Source organism: Eurypyga helias, unplaced genomic scaffold (assembly GCF_000690775.1).
Source record: "Eurypyga helias isolate BGI_N326 unplaced genomic scaffold, ASM69077v1 scaffold17867, whole genome shotgun sequence".
In the NCBI taxonomy this organism is placed as follows: Eukaryota; Metazoa; Chordata; class Aves; order Eurypygiformes; family Eurypygidae; genus Eurypyga; species Eurypyga helias.
Window position 1 is genome coordinate 19,517 of NW_010261324.1, and position 19,212 is coordinate 38,728.

Sequence of the window (19,212 nt, forward strand, 5' to 3'; positions counted from 1 at the left end):
TAGTGGAAATATTGAGGAAGCTTAGCCCTAAAATGGATCTTCAAGGATTTCCTCAAGAAAACTTTATTTGCTCTTTCTCAACACTACCCATTGCCTTTCTCTTGAGGCAGCTTCTTTATCCAACACATAGTTTCTATTTTAATCCTCATTTTCTTCAGCTTAACTGGTATTTTTCCCATGAGGCATAGTATCAAATGCTTTAGTAAAGTCAGAATAGATGAGATCTACTGCATTTCTTCTCTAAGAAAATATCCTATCAAGAAAAGCAACTGCACAAATCTAGTGAAACCTACTTTTGTAAATTTGCATTAAATTTTATTCCGTTTTCTGTTCATTTTATGTCCTCAAATTAGTTATTTCTTCAAAATTGGCTTTAAAGTTAATAATTTAATAGATTTTAAATTTTATTATAAATTTTAAACTTTAAAATTAATAAGCTTACTTGCCAGCATGAGATTTGTCTTCTTTCGGTAACTCCCTAAAATTTAGACACTTAAACTTGTTACATTTCTTAAAAACATTCATTGCTAAGCCTGCACTTTGAAGTGCCAGTTTTCTCTCAGTCTAGGATTGTCAGTTATTCAGGTCCCTTTGTTCATGGACCTCTTCAGTTTGCCATGTTTTTTACCTCTCAGTTTTATTCCACAGGAACAGGAAGTGCTGAGAACATTAATTCTTTCCCCTTTTGAAGAGCAATTAGAAGTTAGGGAAAGGAAGAAAATACCAACTGCCAGCATCTGTGTTGCCAAAACTAGAATATAAAAAAATCATAAATTAGGTATCATTGATCAGTAATTGAAAATTGAATTTCTTTTCAAGTCTGCCTTTTTAATTTTGCTTTTACCTCTTCAAATTTGTTGTTTCAGGAGTTTTTTTCCAGCTTCACATGAGCCGAAAGATTTGCTTTAAACAAAAATAATTCTGTGATTGTCCCATAAAGGCAATTCCGTTGAATACTATGATAAATTTAAAAAAACTAAAAATATTATAGTGTAACCCACTTTACAAAATGATATGTTATGGACTACGAGATGTGAACTCTGCCTTTCTGCAAATAACATAATCTCTCTCTACATAGGTGATAATGGTAATTTATTTTTAGGGGGGTATTTTGTCTCTAGAATTTAAAATCCTATTGAATTCTTAGAAAGCAGTTATCAAAAGACTGGTTTCACCTTCCTAATTAAGGCTAAATACCATTATTTATATAAGACTAGATTATTTTTTGTTATCAGAAAAATATAGGATGTCCTCCCAGCTGTCCACTCCTTAATTTACATTCAGAATTAATTCTATGAGAATTTGCAAGAAAATCCACCGCAGTCAAATCGAAATTATCTGTGGCTGGATTATCCCAGTTGTGGATTAACTATGGAGAGTCAATTCAGGTCCAGTAACATATATTACCTCCAGTTTATTGATGCTTGTACTGCTTCTGTTACAAGTCTAGAAGCAATCATGCTGGTTTCATATGTCAAAAAGTCCAAATGAATGGGCACAGTAATTGGAGCAGAGTTGATTCCATACAGCTCTAAGTATGGTATCTGTATTATCAAATTATATTATAGCCTGCTTTACTGCAGGGCTTGCCTGTCATCCCATCTGCATCGATATGAGTTCACTCTCCGGCTCCTGTTTGGAAGGAATCTGGCAGATTCCTGGGCAAGAGAGCTGGTATGGAATAAAGGGTAACTCATTTAGGCTCCATTCACTACAACTGGATTTGCAAAGAAGTACAGAAGGTTTAGGTCCCCCTGCACAATGTCCGAACAGCCGATATTCCTTCAGAAAGTCCAAAACTTGCTCTGGCCGTGCATTGCTCTGTGTGCAGCACATCCTGGAAGGAGTTTAACAGTCTTCACATTATCTGCCCTCCTGTGGGTCCAATTCTGGCACATGCATAGAGATTCATTAGTTGGTGGTCAGGCACCTCCGTTAGTAGACATCTTGAGCTTTCTCCAGGCTTTAACGCTGGTAGCATTAATGTTAAGTAGCACAGCAGGTGAGTGCTGCCAGCAACCAGAGCAACAGTGCGGTTGAAGATTAAAACAAATGCCAATTGCCTACATGCAGGATCAAAATGCAAACTGAATGTTCTATTGCAGTTCGGCATAAGATGAGCTGGACCAAATCCTAAATGCAACATCACCACATCTCCAGCGCCATCTACCTGCCCGGACGTGGATCATACAATCATACAATCGTTTGGGTTGGAAAAGACCTTTAAGATCATCAAGTCCAACCATTAACCTAACACTGCCAAGCCCACCACTAAACCTTGTCCCTAAGCACCACATCTACACGTCTCATAAATACCTCCAGGGATGTTGACTCCACCACCTCCCTGGGCAGCCTCTTCCAATGCTTGACAATCCTTTTTGTGAATAAATTTTTCCTAATATCCAATCTAAACCTCCCCTGGCGCAACTTGAGGCCATTTCCTGTAAGCCTGCCAGGGCTGTGAACTTGGTTCTGTCAGCATACTTGCTTTTTTTTGATATCTCTGCCATCGGTCTATGGGAGACCTGACCTGGAAACAGGTTGGCTGTCCTGAGTGTCTTGGTATGGATATGCTTGTTTGAAGAAAAGGAGGAAGGATGAAATACTGGACAGAGAAAACCAGTAAGGGACCTATGCCATGCCATGGGCAAAGGACTTGCAGGCCAAAAACAGGTACCTTCTAGCTCTACTGTACACTCATACTGAAGGAGGAGAATCACCCTTTAATCAGCAGATTCCTGTGGTCAGCAAATGCCAATGAGAAATTAAACACATGGTTAACAGTTTACGTGCTGAGGAGGAAAAGAAAGAGGTGAATTCTACATTTATCTTCAAGGATAAACTCTCTTCTGGAGAGAAGCTCTTCTAGCTTAAGTTAGAGTTTAGACATAACGTTGCTAGGTTTTAGACATCCTGATGGGCTCAAGAAAGGAAGAACAGGGAGAAGTTCTCTGACCTGTGTGACACAGGAGGTCAGACCAGATGATCTGACAGTCCCTTGTGGCCCTAGGCTCCATCGGTCCATGAAGCAGTCACCTTTTCATTTCAGTAGCATTTTAGTCAGTTAACTTAGCTCATTTAACAATATTTTCTTGGTGCCGATGTGACTCACCAATAATGTGTACTTGAGAAAGCATCCATTATTTGCAAAGCCTGGCTTGCTTTTTCATTTTGGCAGAATGTGAAGCTGGAAACATATGATTGATGGCTTTTTCTGTTTATTTTCTGAAAGATGTCAAGCAGCATATTTACTGACTTGACTCCTGCTCCAACTTGTTAGTTTGAGCAGTGTAAACACATCTTAACAACCCTTAGTAATTGTGGGAAGAAAAACATCATGAATATAATGAAAACTGACAGCACTGATTCCTATTCCTGTAGTTTTTTACGCTTATAAAGACAAGTACACTATTTTGCTCAGATATTTTGGAGGTTCTAAAACTTCCTGATAACAGTTTATTGGTACTCATCTTTCAAATACACTACTTGCTTGGTAAAAAAAGTTAATATTTAGTTACTTCTCTCTCAAATTACTGTGTAGCCCCTTACGTATACACCCATGCAAATGGTGGATATACATAACACATATTCACTAGATTTTGAAAGTGAAAGCTCCTTAGTTGCAGAGAAAAAAACACTGGATGATGTGGTAATTTACAGATGTAAAAGGAAGATACAGACAAAGCCTAAGCAAAATATAGGGAGGTGTATACCATCCAGATGAAATTGCATGCATTGACTTATTCTGTGAATAAGTAAACAACAGCAAAATTAGAGAGATTTGTCCAAGGATGTGGAGTGAGTGCAATTCACCTTTTCTTCTCAATAAATTGTACAGGAAAATAATGTTTTTTAAAATATTGTTGAAAGCTGTATGAAGCATCAAGAACATGGTTTTAGCAAGTAATTAATAGTTCAGAGTAAACTAGTAAATAGCATGGGGAATTTCATGCAGACTTGAAACTGAAATTCATTGAACGTAGTCTGGCCCACATTTTTAGTCATTCCTGCCATGACACGTCATTCAGAAACTTGCCATACTTGGGTCAAAGGGAAATTTACGTGTCTGCTTATGTGATCTGTTTTAGGAAGATTTGAAAAACATTTCATAGTTTTAGAGTAACTAATTTCCCTGCTTCATTTTTGCACCAAAAAATATGGTTTTGTAGTCAACTTAAGTAGATGTTTGCAGAGGTTCTAATCCAGTGTTTCTTCAAAAATTGCATTAAAGCTATATATTTCAGTAAGATACTCTGCATGAGTGTGTTAGTGCTGAAAAAATGGACAAGGTCACCTGCCTTTAAGATAGCTGAAAAGTTTTTTTGACTTACCAGAAATGTTAAGTGTTAAAAATAATTAGTGCATGCAGTTTGATATTCTTACTGGTACCAGGGAGATTATGTAAGTTTTTTAATTAATCTGCTAATGTTCTGTGTCATGATGAATGCATAAAGCAGAAAGAAGTGTCAGCACAATTTTCTGCATATGAAGTGCGTATTCATGAGATCTGTGAACATGCACAGAAAATGAGAAAATAGGATTTCTGAGACCCTCACTCACCTTGTGTTACCAGATTCATAAGTCCTCTTATTGTACAATTTCATTTCCATCCCATGGTTTATGCTTAGGGACAAGAGCTTTGTTAAGTAAACAAGCTCATATAACTCAGTTGATACTGAAGTTATTCCTAATGGCACAAATTATGTAGTTGGACAAATTACTTTCACTGATTAAACTACGATTTGTAAAAGTTTCAATTACTCTCCTCCCTTATCTCCTATGACTCTTCCTGGGACCTAGTCCTGTGATTTTTTTTTTTAATTGAAACCTCAACTGAGTTTAATTGCCCTGTAAGAATTTTAGTTACGTTTGTTTTACCTTTGTTGCTTGCTTTCTTTTTGATGTCTACTCTGTAGAATGAGTGATCCCCATGTCATTTGTACCTTTTGCATTTGTCCTTGTTTTCTTTGATGTACAGTTTTTAGCAGACTTGTGTCAATTCTGTTATAACGTCTATTTTATAGTGCTACTTTTCACTATGGGACTGATAAGAATGCAGGTTCACTCATTGCTAAGCAGCAGGTAGAAAATTAGTTATTTGAATAATTACTTACTAGAAAACAGTTATTTAAATAATTATTGTGGGGTTTACTTTTCTTATTTCTAAATTCACCTCAAATGATGTGTCTTATTTAGATGAATCATTTGGAATTTCTGACTGCCTTAAAATGCATGAATCTTGCTGATGACAGTAATGAGTCACTTAATGAGAACGGCATTGTACTGATGGTGCAATAACAAAAAAGGTCTCTACTGGCTGCTGCCTTTGTGTATCTGACCTTGAAGAGAATTGCAACTTGCTTGTTGCAGAAGTTGAGCATCTAATACATTGATGCACCTGTTAGTTCTTGCATATTAAATTAGATAACATTTATAATGATCAGTGTTTCTTTTGTGAATTTAATATTTTATCTTTCTAGTGATCTGGACATTCAGCTGCATTTACTTACTAAATCATTGTCCTTAACATGTGAAATTGTAACTTTGCACCATTGTCATTTGTTTCTGACATCATTTGCTCTTACTGTTGAATCTTATTTGAAACTAAAGCAATTTTGGTTTGCCTTTATATTCATACAGAGACCATGAACCAAGCATCACCTGCTGGAAAACTGGAAGAGGTTCTTCACCTTGCAGAACTCTGTATCGAAGTATTACAGCAAAATGAAGAACATCATTCAGAGGTGAGGCTGTAACTGCATTTGCTGTAGAGTGGTTTGTTCCTAGATTTTTTTCTCCCCTGATGCAAAGCAATTCTGTCAAGAAACATTTTAGCTTTACTTTCTGACATATGTTTAAGGCAGTTCACATTTACAGAGGAATATGAGATTTGAAGCTTATGAAAAGTGAAGTGAAATAAAACTCTACTTGAATTCACTTGAATGAACTGTAGGTTTAGAAATGAAAATTAAAGAGCATAAAATAGAGAAAGCATCTTTGTGCTGGAGGTGGTGAAATGGTATGGAAAACATTCATGGCCTTGTGCAGTTGTTCCTTCCAACTTTTCACCTCTCATTCAAAATGGAAAGAAAATATATCTGAATGCTAGCTTTCATCATGCTGTATAGATCTTGATTTTAACCTAAAAATAATGCCATAATCACTTTCACATTGCTCTTCTGGTGATTGGAAAAGTACTGCTTTTAAACTTGTGCTTGTAAAATGGCATTATAAGGTAGAAGAAATAAAATAGAACAATTTCTTGTTTCATGCTCTAAAGTCTTTTGCTTCATGATACAGAAACCATAATATTTAGAATATTTAGAATTATAGCACCTTTTATATTGAGGAATTACAAAAATAAACTTGACCAGGTACACACAATTGTATATATTATTAACATTTCATTAATAAATACAGTTTTGTAAAGTTCAGGAAATTGTTTTAAAGATGTTCTCAGAAAACTCAATATTTTTGGGGAAAATATGCAAAAGGATAAACATGCTTTAGTATATATAGTTATGAATATGATCATCCAAAACATCTGGTTTTATATCACACTATGGAATCTAGTTTTAAGCTTACATCTGTCATGTGTGAACTTGTTATAGATGTTTTATTTTGTACTGAAGAAACAGCTGTTTTGATGATTTGAAATTAATTCCCTGGAGGTCCAGTTCTACACTACTGTTGCCACTGTGTTACTCTGTAATGATTACTTAACAAAATGTATATACTGTTGTCTTTGTCTTTTGAGGAACAGTATTATTGCAAAAATATTAGACTTCTATGGAGAAGAACACAGAAAAAACAGATCAAATGATACATGTATGATTAAAAATCTGTTCAACGATTACTTTCTGCACAACTTATTTGCAATCAGAGATGTGGTATGTTTCAGAATGGTAAATATGTTGCACGTGCCTTCAGAAAAAGTTCAGCAGAAGTTTTCAATCTAATATAAGGCAGCTTGTAAAGAATAAAGTTATTTTAAAGACTGTTTTCCTCTTCCTTCATTCATGTAATAAATGTTCAATTTTACTGAAATTTATGGAGAGTGCAGAAGTTCAATATTAAAATATATCTGAGAACAAGATTACAAAATTATACATTCCCTACTCAAAACAAGATTAAGTATGGTGACTTCACATCGTAATGTTAAGAATATGTACAGTGTTTTATGGTGCAGTTGACAAAAAAGACCAGTAATCTCTAAAATATTACATCACATATTTTAATACTAGATTTTTTTTTTTTTTTAATCATAACACTTCCAAATTTCTGGGATTCCAAAAGGGAAGAGAGGTATGTGGTTTCTGATGAACCAAGCATTATTTTTCATTGTTTATAGCATGCAGCTGTGCATTGAATGTGTAGCATAAATTGTTCTGATGATTTCTGGTGTTGTATTGCCACATTTGTGTGTCTTTCTAGAACCTAAGAACTTCAGTCTTCCTTTAATCCAGTCGTGGTTTTTTTCTCTTAGAATGTGTCACCAATTTCTAACTGTCTTTAGCCTGTTTCCGTACTATACATAATGACTGAACAACGATCTTAGCTGTAGTATTTGTTTTTCTATTCTCCTTCCTTGCTTCCTAAGCAATGATGGGTAGGTAATTCGTGAGAGGGTCAGAAGAATTTCTGCCTGGGTTTAAAGTGTCACTTGCAAAGGGGAAGAAGATGGAAAGAAAATGTGCTGGGTTTCTGGCTTTGGTCTTCTTCTGTTTTGAGTTTTTGGCAATGTCTTCTGAAAAGTGTTTTGCTTGCCTAAAAGGGACACCTGCCAATGCCTGTATACAATTCTTTACTTCTTTATTTCTTTGCATTTAATTATTTTCTAGCTGATAAGCTCCCATTTAAACAGAATTTTCTAATTACAACCTTCTTCCAGTTTGAGGAAAAAGACTATGTTCCAAACTCATGCCAAAATTTTTGAAGCTTCATCTGTCCTCTTCACTGTAGAGCCAATCAGCACCCTTCAGTCCTGAAACTGCAACACACGATGTACTTTTCAGTAATAGCAGAGGATGCTGAGCATTTCTTTAAAACCTCTTGCCAATTCATCTGGAGAAGAGGAGGCTCCGAGGAGACCTCATTGCAGTTTTCCAGTATCTGAAGGGGGCCTACAAGGGTACTGGGAGAGGACTTTTTACAAGAGCCTGTAGTGATAGGACAAGGGGGAATGGGTATAAATTGAAATCAGGGAGGTTTAGATTAGATGTCAGGAAGAAATTCTTCACAGAGAGGGTGGTGAGGCACTGCAACAGGTTGCCCAGAGATGTTGTGGATGCCCCATCCCTGGATGTCTTCAAGGCCAGACTGGATGTGGCTTTGAGCACCCTGGGCTAGTGGAAGGTGTCCCTGCCCATGGCAGGGGGTTTGGAACTAGATGATCTTTAAGGTCCCTTCCAACTCTAACCATTCTATGATTCTATGATTCTATGATCTCTTCTCCATTTGCTCCATGTCAAAAAGAATTATAGCTAGTTATCAGAAAGTCCAAGATGCAAAAAAACATTTGTACATAGCTTTTCAGAAAGTGTTTTTTATTTGATGCCTTTCAGTTCTGTGTACATAATTCTACATTATCTAGGATCTGCATTTCAGAAACGCAAATGAGGATTTCCGTGATTTTATTTGAAGCTGTGGGAAGTCGGTACTTGTATAGATCAAGATGCTTATGTCCCATGTTGGTAACTCAAAAATACTCAAACCGAGATGTTCAAAATGAGGGTTTTAAGTAGGAAAACAGATCCTTTCTTATCAAGTATGTGTAGGTATTTCTCACTGTCGGCTATTTTTGTTAACTCTGAGCAAAACACTCAGCAGTGTGTGATATTCATCCTATTTCATAAGCTCACTTCACCTTCATCTTTAACTCCAGGATCATGCAGCTCCCTCTGATCCAATACTGAGCTTCAGTACTCACCTTTCAAATCCCACATTTAAGTGACAGTAAAAAGGTACAAGAGTTATATTTGAAGCAGACTTTAATGTGGAGCTGTCCCTACTTGCTGGCACACTATTTTTCACAGATTTCTTCTCTTCTTTTAAGCTAGGATTACCTAAGAATATTAAATTTTTACCAATGAAAACTGTGTATTTCAATACATTGTTAAGTTACTGAAAATTAATAGAGAAATTACTGAATTTCTAAAGATATATTTATAGCATTTCTTGAAGGAAAACTGGATGCCTTCCTCAGGAGAAGATGGCATCTTTAGGGCAAAAGTAGGAATTAAAAAGCACTCTGTATTTATTAAAAAAACCCCTTAGACTTCGAAGAGTAAAATTTCACACTAAACCCATCCCTTCTGATTAACAAATGAGTGCAAAATTAATCTGATTTCTTATAGCCTTAGAAATTAATGAATTCAAAACAAGCATATACACTCGTTTTTCAAGGATGAGGCCTTCCTTCTTTTCTTTGCTCTCTGGCAAAAAGAGTTGCAGGGATTTGTACTCCTATTTTGCTTTTTTGTGTTATACTTTTATTCTGATTATACCATCTTTCCCAGCATAATCTACTTGATTTCCTACATTTTTGACACAAGGTTTTGTAAAGTAGTTTCACAATTTTCATTTGGCCTGTTCATCATCCCCAAATGAGATAAGGCACGAAGTGACATATCCAAATGTATTTTGCCACAGATAACAACACATCTCTTTGCTTTATGACTCGTGTTTAGTAATTCTATTTTGTCATGTTTGCAGGCGTTTGCTTGGTGGCCAGAATTATTGGCTGAGCATGCAGAGAAGTTTTTGTCTCTGTATTCTGTTGATATGGATGCAGCACTTGAGGCACAGCCGCAGGACTCCTGGGACAGCTTTCCACTTTTCCAGCTGCTGAATAACGCTCTCAGAAATGACAGTAAGATTTTAAGTTCTTTACTTACTGAGTGCATAAGAACTTTCAGCGTGCCCACACCTTAGAAGTGTGTTTCTAAATAATTTAATTCTCAAAATAAAAGTTACGGTGCCTCGGTTTATGATATATATGGTGCTTCATTTCTTGGAAGTTGAGTAGTTTTTCTCGATCATTGAGCCATTTCAGTCCTTATTCCAGCAATCTCTTAACCCGTTCAGTATGCACAAATTGCTGATTTTTAAATCGATGATGTAACAGCATCATAATATGTATTTGACGTTTCATATTTCAACTATACTGCTTAAATAAAATTGTAGTTAATATTTCCTTCTATGCCTTCATGTAAACTGTTGTCAGACTGATTACGTCTATAAAGGTATTGTAGGCTTAGCATGAATAGAGTAAGATACACGCAACAGATCAGAGTGTTATTTTCACTTGGTGTGTTATTGTATCATTTTTTGAGTTGGAGACCAAAATTTGAGGTAGGCATATTATCTTGCTTTTATTTGTGTTTGGAGATTTTTTGTATATATATAATAGATAAGTAATGACCTAGGCATGTTTTGTGTGAAAGTGATTTTAGTAATGAAATTAAGGAAATAACCCATGAAACCTAAGAAAAGTGATTAGGTGTTAATTTAAAGACATTAAATTAAGGCATCATAAAGAAAAAAATGTATTTATGCTATGTTTTATACGTTGATTCATATTCTGTTTTTAAAAAATGAGAAAATTACCTGCTGATTTTTTAATTATTTTGCAGATCCAACTGCTATTTTTATTGAATGATTCCAATTAATCAAAAATCTGGGGGTTTCTATTTTAAATGCAAGAAATAATTTTTAACTCTTCCTGTAAAATTAATTTCATTTCTATGGAAGTTCAGTAGTTTTTAAAAATATAAGTTCCGTGTATGGAAACTGCTTGACTGAAAGAATGGAAAATAGTATTCAAGAGCTTTTCTCCAAGGTTACACATGTTGCAACCTAAATTATTTATCATTGTATAATTGTTAACCTTAGCTGCCAAGTGTTTTTTGAAATAGATAGGTCATCCACAGCACTTTATCATGAAATGGAGCAACTAGCAAATGTGCAATTCACTGTAACACGATGGATGACAAACTTCATGGAGGAAAAGGAGCAAATAGACAGGGCCGCTAAACTAAAGCTAAATCTTAAACAGGATCATTGAAAGTCACTGTTACTGCACCACGTTTGATGTGTCCTAAGACAGAGGAAAGGAACATTAACATCCAGTCTTAGAGGTCTCTTTTCATGAACTATGTTTCCATACGCTGACATTTAGCAATACATGAAATGCCGTGTTCCTGGTGATTTCTTTTTTCATATTATCCTAGTGAAAGAAAATGTATCTGTTAGTGTTTCCCTTAGTTTGCTTTTAAGATATTCATGAGTGTTTCATCTGGATCCTTTGTTGGACAAACTGCAACTGCAGAAATGTATTGAAATTACCATGCTGGTGGTAATTTAAGCTCAGTTTAGAAGGCTGCTCAGAGGGGTGTAGGAATTGTTTGACTTTGGTGCAGAATCTCATAAGAGGTCCTGCAAGGTGGATTCTGCATTACTTTAAGCAGGTGTCTTTATGTCTTAAATGTCATTACTTTAACCAGATTAAAAATTTGAAGCATGTATTCACGTCTCTTTCCTACCATCTTACATCTTCCTTTGAGGAAGCACTTCTCTAGCTGTGATGTTATGTGCACTTAAAACAATTATTTGGTTTCCGAAAGCTGTGGAAAGCTTATTCTTACAAGAGGGATTTTTGGCACCAGTTTTAGCTATGTTATTGTGTCATTTGCGTTTCTTTGCATTTTGGTTCCAACCTGAGAGGGGTGATAGACACAAACAAGGGTTATCCTCACATACAAAGAGGTTGCTGGTAGGCTACTGCTTTTTCTTTCTTTAAAAGATTAAATATATAATAATGCTAAATAATTAAAACAGCCTTAGGAAAGACATTTTATGAAAACTTCGATGTCAAAGAAATTATTAGAAAGATTGTAAAACTTTAACTAAAGGGTACAAAACTATTGCTGTATGAAATGTCACACCTGTATACCAATTTCAGTAATTCCCTAATGGTAATAGATACAGTAAATGACAGTTTCTGGCAAGTGAAAGCCATCTGGAAAATTATACACATTTTTCCCCCAGAACTATTGGAAAGCAACTGTGGAAATTAGTCACCTTTTAATCGGTGGATATGTTAGCAAGTGGCAATTGACCATTCTACCAAGAAATGATTCCCAAGTGGAACATACCTCAGTGCTTATTCTTTAATTAACAGACTTTTCACCTTGCAAGTGCATTAAAGCCATTAGAAAGAGCTCCCTATGCTTATATAATCAATTTTACAGTCTTCCAAAGTGAAATAAATAATTCTGACTTTAACCTAAGTGGAAACCTTTTCCTGAAGACTATCACCTTCATAAAGATACATTTAGGAAAAAAAATCTAAAAAGGGAAAAACTGGAATGTGGTCTCATGAGGATAAAAAGGCTAGTGTTAATAATTAACAAGGAGAGTGAAGTGGAGTAAATTAGCCATAATAGAGCCCACAGTGACTGGCAAAGTCACCTCTCATTATCAAAAAACTCATTAGGAAATGAAGAGGTGGAAATCCCACTGGGTTATTCTCACTCTCCAGCTATATCAGAGATTACTTTTCAGATTTCTTTCAAATGAAGAACTGTTAGGTCACCATATTGCATATTAGGTTAATCTTCAGTGAAATTTGGAAGAGTGACACCTGCGTGTTATTCTATCTCAAGAGCTTTAAATGAGCTCTAAATCTTCGATGCAAGAGTCAGTTTTCACGTAAACCTGACATGAGCGAACTCCTAACAATAAAGAAACAATCTAACATTTACAGCATTAAAGAAAACTTAGATGTAAGACTATTTTTATAACTGTGTCACTAAAATATAATATTAGATAGTGAGATAATGAAAATGCATAGTCTTTGCTATTCAAATAATATCAAATGTGTTATTTTACATAGTATACAAATGATTGTACAAGATTCAAGCCAGATACTTCAAAACCAAAATTCATTGAACAATGAGAAGAAAATACATCTTCCAGTACAATGTATAACTTTCCATGAAGTCAAAGGGTGGAGAAAAGTGGAGTCCTGACTGAAGCATCACATTTTTATTATTAAGGACTCCATTCTGAGTCATTTTAAGCTTCTCCTGGTTTTTTCTGACCTTATTCCATAAAATTTAAGAGTTTGTCAGTGAGTTCATCGGTGATTGCTTTCCTGAAGAACTGAAGAACTGCTTTAAAATATGGATGGAGGAGTATGATCTTCCAATCCTATAAAATATTTCAGCTTTTCTGACAAAAGCTAACAAGTAACAAAAAATAAATTGTAGATAAATTTGTTGTGATTTTTCAAAATATAAAGGTTTGAAAAATTATTGTAGCTGCTTTTATAGTATACATTTTAATGATCTCCAAAGTTTCTATTGTTCATACAGAATTACGCCTCTCTGTGTAAAGCTTTGCAGATTTTGCAGCGATAACAGTACCCAATATCTCTTTGTGATAACGAATTTAGTTTTTCCAGAATTGGATATTTGTAGAGGAAAGGAGGATATGGTTGTCCCAATACTGTGTCTTATTTTCTGTAATGAACATGTTACCTTTTGTCCACAGAGTCTGTAAATTATGTTATGAAGGGACCTGCTCTACAGGGCAATTTACTCTCTCTGGTTGTTTAATTATTCAGATTAATCATGCTCCAGATTAATCTGGAGGCATCAGTGCCTCCAGACAGACATGTACTAATTCCTCTTTATTCAAGACAGAGATATCTTTTAGTGGCACATGACTAGTTACATGAAGTGTCTATATATTTGACTTATTTCAGAGGTTTTTCAGGTGTATATTCAATATTCTGCTCCTTTCCTTGCCAATTTTTCCTTCCAAGTGTCACTTACTGACACTATGTACCGTGAGGTTGCTCAGCATTATTGCATTACTACGTTGGCACAGATCAGTCAAAACTAAGAGTATTATAAAGTTAATTCATGATCTTCATTTTCCATCAAGTATCACTCAGTCTAATGTCTGTACGCCTGCTCTAACTCAGCATGGTACACCTGTTGACAGTCTGATGAAACTGATTTAAAGAACCCAGCATCCTGAGCGTTAGCTTCTTGAAAGCTATTGCCATTATCATGGCTATTGATCTCAAACAGGAATTCTCTGATACATGTTTTCCACCTGTTGGTCCTGATACAAGGTAGGATGCTGTCGGCCTTCTTGGATACCTGGGCACACTGCTGGCTCATATTAATCCGGCTGTCATCCAACACCCCCAGGTCCTTTTTCACCTGGCAGCTTTCCCGCCACTCTTCCCCAAGCCTGTAGCATTGCGTGGGGTTATTGTGACCCAAGTACAAGACTCAGCACTTGGCCTTGTTGAACCTCATAGAGTTGGCCTTGGCCCATCGATCCAGTCTGTCCAGATGCTGCTGAAGAGCCTTCCTACCCTCAGACAGATCAACACTCCCACCCAACGTGGTGTCATCTTCAAACTTGCTGAGGGTGCACTCAATCCTCTCATCCAGGTCATTGGTAAAGATGTTAAACAGAACTGGCCCCAGTACTGAGCCCTGGGGAACACCACTGGTTACCGGCCACCAACTGGATTTAACTCCATTCACCACAACTCTGGGCCCAGCCATCCAGACAGTTCTTTACCAGTCTAGGTAGACAACATCCACAGTCTTTCCTTTGTCTACTAAGGGGGTCTCCTTGTCATAGAAGGAGATCAAATTAGTCAAGCAGGACCTTTGTTACAGCCTTTTGTACCACTTTTGTACTAGAATTAATTTATAACATCATAGCCCCCATCTTAAACTACAAGCTGAAGATAGAAAAAAATTTGGATTTAAGGTAATCAGGGCCAAGTTTATAGTCACACATAAAAATACCTTTCATCAAGCCTTACACTTCCTATTAATTGTAGTGGGAAGCTTTTCTTAAATCAGGGACTTAGGATATTTGCTCCCATTAGGAGCTGCTTTGAAATAATAACTTGCCTTCAGTTTAGAGCTACATGTTTTGGTTATTGATGCTGAGAGCTAACTCAAGCTGCATAATTGCTTACCAGAATATCCAATAACCTTTTTGACTCAATTGGTGTTTTAAGCACAAGAAAATTGTGCAATAAGCTGTTTGTGTCACTCTGTCTTGTAAAGGTGTTGTTTGCAGTTTCATTGCCAAAGTTCTGTCAGGGAGGGATATGTTTATTTCTTAAATACATTTTCAACTTGCTTCCATGTAGTGTATTTCTAAAATTCACTTTTAAAGTATGTTTTATATGTAAAAATACACAATTTGTATATAAGATGAGACACTTGCAAATTTCACCACAACTTAAGTAACTTCAATAAATTGTTTGTGGAGTCGGAATGTAATTTGAAAGGGAACTGAATGGAAAATATAAGCTTTCTTTTTTCAGGTTATTGGATGATTTGCAACTGCTACAAATAGAATAGGGAGCCCCAAGGAAATTTCCTTCTTGAAATTTAGTGGGTTTATTTTGGATTTAAAAATATGCCAAGAAATCCAAGTGGTGCCTTCCCAAGAGTCCTGTGAAGACCAGAATAATTATAGCCTATCTGCCAAACTGCTGATTTTCTCAGTGGAAAAGAGACTCTTGTTAACCTGTGTCGTTCTTCCTTTCCTCTGATTCTGCAGAAGCTCTTGAGGACAGTTTAACACGCTGACTCCAGGGTAACTCCTAAACTTTGCCTGTATAAGTCAGAGCAAAGCAAGCCCCACCACTTCTGATATACACAACACAGTAGAGTCTTATCCTGATATTCGAAGAGAAACCTCATTCCGGGTCTGTGTTTTTAGACTGTACTTTTCATCTCGGGTCTTTTCTTGGCATATTTTATTTCAGCTACCTACTATGTAAAAGTTGAATAACTTCCATCTTCAATTTCAGTATTTCAAGAATTTTTCATTTTGATATCTGTTTCTGTTCCTGCAATCCATTTTCCATTAATATTGTACACACATTAGCTTGCCCAGCATAGGCTTTCATTTTGTTGTTGTTTGTGTGAATACGAGATGGCTCAGATGAAGAGGGTGCGGGGTGTGTATACTGACAAGACAATGGAGAATTAAGCTACATAGCTTTGAAGACAAGTGGTAGTTGAGGGATTTGAAGTGTAGCATTTCCTCAAGGATCTCTTGTTTCCCATTTGCTTTGATGCACAGGTGGTACCTTTTGGTAACATCAATTCTAATCATAGGGTAGAGTGCCATGAGTCTGCTAATGATACTCAGCTGTATCACCTACCCCTGCTCTCGGAGTTCTTTCCCTGCCCTGCAGTAATCCTTGACGGAGATCTCCAGATGGGTAAATCAGAGCTGCCATGTCCTCAGCCCTGGGAAAACAGAATGCTCACCGAGTTGTTGATCCGAGACAGCTCTCTCATGCGTGTGCCCAGGTACAGAAGGATCTCTGTGGAGGTGCAGTCACATTAAGTCTTGGCATCATTTTGAAATGTTTCGCTTCCCTGCAAAGACTGCTGTCGGGATGTTAGGAAGATGGTTCAGCTTTTTAAGTTGAACAGCTTTTATTTCCTGTGACTCCTTTAAATTTTGTTCTGACTTCAGAATAACAAGAGTCACACTCCTGCCCGTGAGACTTTATTACTGTAATTCCCAGAGTAAGGCTTGTTGCAGAACATTTCTGCAGTGTGCTCAGAAAACAGTAAATGACAAGCTCATCCCTTCAAGTAACTGTGATTGCCTGATTAATGCCAGTTCTGCACTGATTCACTGATTTGCTTTATAAGCACCAAAATTGACTTAATTGACACAGTTGTATTCTTGTTGTTGTTTTTAAGATCAAAGTTGCCTTGAAAAATCAGCCTAGTATGTAGCTTGATACCAGCCACCTTTTTTTCTCATCACCTGTTTACTGTGAAACACACGGTGTGGGGCCAAGTGCCCACACCTTTACGTTAATATCCAAATCCTTCTCAGTTGTTGTTACTGCTGATCACAGACTCTGCAGTTTTAAGATACATAAATATAAGGAAAAATAGCACTGTTTTGAGTGCCTGATATATGAATAATTATGACAGAACGAGGTAGTTAACAAGTAGCCCTATCAGCAGTGTAAATAATGGAGTATGTTTGTAATGGGCTCATAGGTACTCTCAAGGGTGGATTCTCAAGTGTTTAATAAGAGATGAGCCTCTGCCGCTGCCTTTTTCTCAGTGGAAACCTTAATAATCTCTGCCTGCTACCTTGCTGCCTGTTTTCATGAAACTTCATACATCTGATATCTCCACCCCTGTGTGTAATGTGGTTGAAATTAGCTAAAATTTTCAAAATTCTTAGCAAGAGAGAGGCAGGTGAACAAAACCAGAGGGGCCTGATCACATTGCTATTGTCTCCTTGGTTAGAAGTGATTGATACATAATTCCCCATTACTCTACAAAGATGTTTTCAGGAAGATAGTTCTTGCTTTCAGATCATTGTATTCAAGAAAACAAAAAATAATATTGGTGTGCAGACGTTCAGCAATAAAGGCATTTCTTTGCAATACACGTAGCAATAGGGAACTGAAGCTTAATTACACATTTCCCCCATCTCTCCCAGATTCAGTTTGTGGTGGACATCATTCAGAATGAAAGGCAAGGAGTTTTGCAAGTTACACAAATTCATTTTTATGCATTATACATGAACTTATACCAGTGGTGGAACAAGAGGGATTGTAATTTTGTGAGATGGTTTCCAGGGTTGTGCCTCATGATCCAGCCTTTTCTTCTTAGGAAGAGGAGGAAGCCTCCTCTTGTGGTACCCATCCAAATCAAATGAAAAGCCTGGATGCAGGAATAGGTAGGAGGAGAAACCCACAGGAGAATTTAAAACAACAGAATACGGGTGGGAGAAAAGGAGGGCCACCAAAATCATAAAGTCTTTTCTCTATGGCTCAGCTTGCCTGCATGATTTCCATGCACTCACGGGAATAATCTTATAGGCCCTGATAACAGTGCTGCATTCATGGGTGAACACAGACACATTCAAAACATGAAACTGATACTCTCCCTTGGTGGGACAGGACATTAGTGTGCTAAGAGTTAGGATTTGCTCAGGGTGTACAGAGACAGACAGTGGTGGTGGCAAACTAATTTCCAGATTTTAGGCATCTTCGGTTTGCTTTGTGTATACAGTTTTTCATGCAGTACATCCCATCTGTGAAGCAGGTAATTTTCTACTGTTTACAGCTACTTTACTTTTCTTGAGTAATATGCTTCGTGCTTATAGTATGCTCAGCAGTCAACTCCATTTATTTCAGAAGGCAAGAGAACACCTCTAGGTGTATTACATGTTGTCAGCTTTCCTAGGTGCTTTAGACAGCTATTTTTCAGGACTTTCTTTAAATAGCTATAAAACTACATTTGCTGTGAAGTCGGAGATTATCACACCAAAGAATAAGCAAACTTCCAGAAGGGAAGCGTAGAGTTAGCATCCTTCAAAATTTTGCAAGACACATGAGAGGGCAGAGGAGAGGCAAGTGTGGCTGGTGGGGCTGTTTCACTTGAACACAGACTGCTTGGGAGGTGCTTTTGTTCGTGGGGGTTTTGTTGAGTTTCCTGCACATGTCAGGATGGGAAAAGCCAGGATTCTGGTGGTGAGCTCTGGCCTTCAAGATTTTTATGTATGGCATGCATAAGCATACCAAGACATGTTCTCTCTTCAAGAGCTCGTTGAATGTCCTGTGTAGCTATAAGCAGTGATGCAGGGCTTGACCAGCTTCTGAGGACACCAAGCAGATGGGTAAACTCTTCTTATTCCCCCAAACACTCATATGTCACATACTGCCTTTTTCCACAGTCTGGAGGAAATGCTGTATACCTCTGTATTTTTGCAGATTCCCTAGTGAGGCTGTAATGTTTTTTACTGTAAGCTTTGATCATCTTAGCATAAGGAGAATAAAGATAATTGAATGACATTCAAGTACTGTTTGTTTGGTTTGGGTTTTTTTATTCTGTCTTGGTGTCTAAGTACTGAACAAAATCGCTAAGGCTTAGTTTCAGCAAAGTATATTACTAATTTTTGAGAGGATGCAAAAGTGTTCTGTTTCAACAAAGAACTTCAGTATGTGCCTAGTTTTCATACCAGTGACAGTTTAAAATATACTGCAGTGTCCTCATGGAGCACTTCATTTATCTTTTATGAACTGTATTTCCTACACAAGCTGGATCTTGTTCTTAAAATACTTTTTGTACTAAAACATTTTAAGAGATGCTTTTTCCTATAGCAAAATAAAGTAGGGAA

The 19,212-nt window shown here is 36.7% G+C and overlaps 1 protein-coding gene across 1 annotated transcript in view; it reads left to right on the forward strand.

Annotated features, from left to right (window-relative positions):
• LOC104512383 (calcium-dependent secretion activator 2) overlaps positions 1-19,212 on the forward strand; it is a gene marked incomplete at its 5' end in the record, with an annotated part of 85,626 nt that overhangs the window by 13,800 nt on the left and 52,614 nt on the right. Inside the window, 3 exons of the mRNA XM_010155335.1 lie at positions 5,641-5,744; positions 7,297-7,305; positions 9,715-9,871. Of these exons, the coding sequence (XP_010153637.1) occupies positions 5,641-5,744; positions 7,297-7,305; positions 9,715-9,871 (270 nt within the window). The remainder of the gene's footprint in view (positions 1-5,640; positions 5,745-7,296; positions 7,306-9,714; positions 9,872-19,212) is intronic.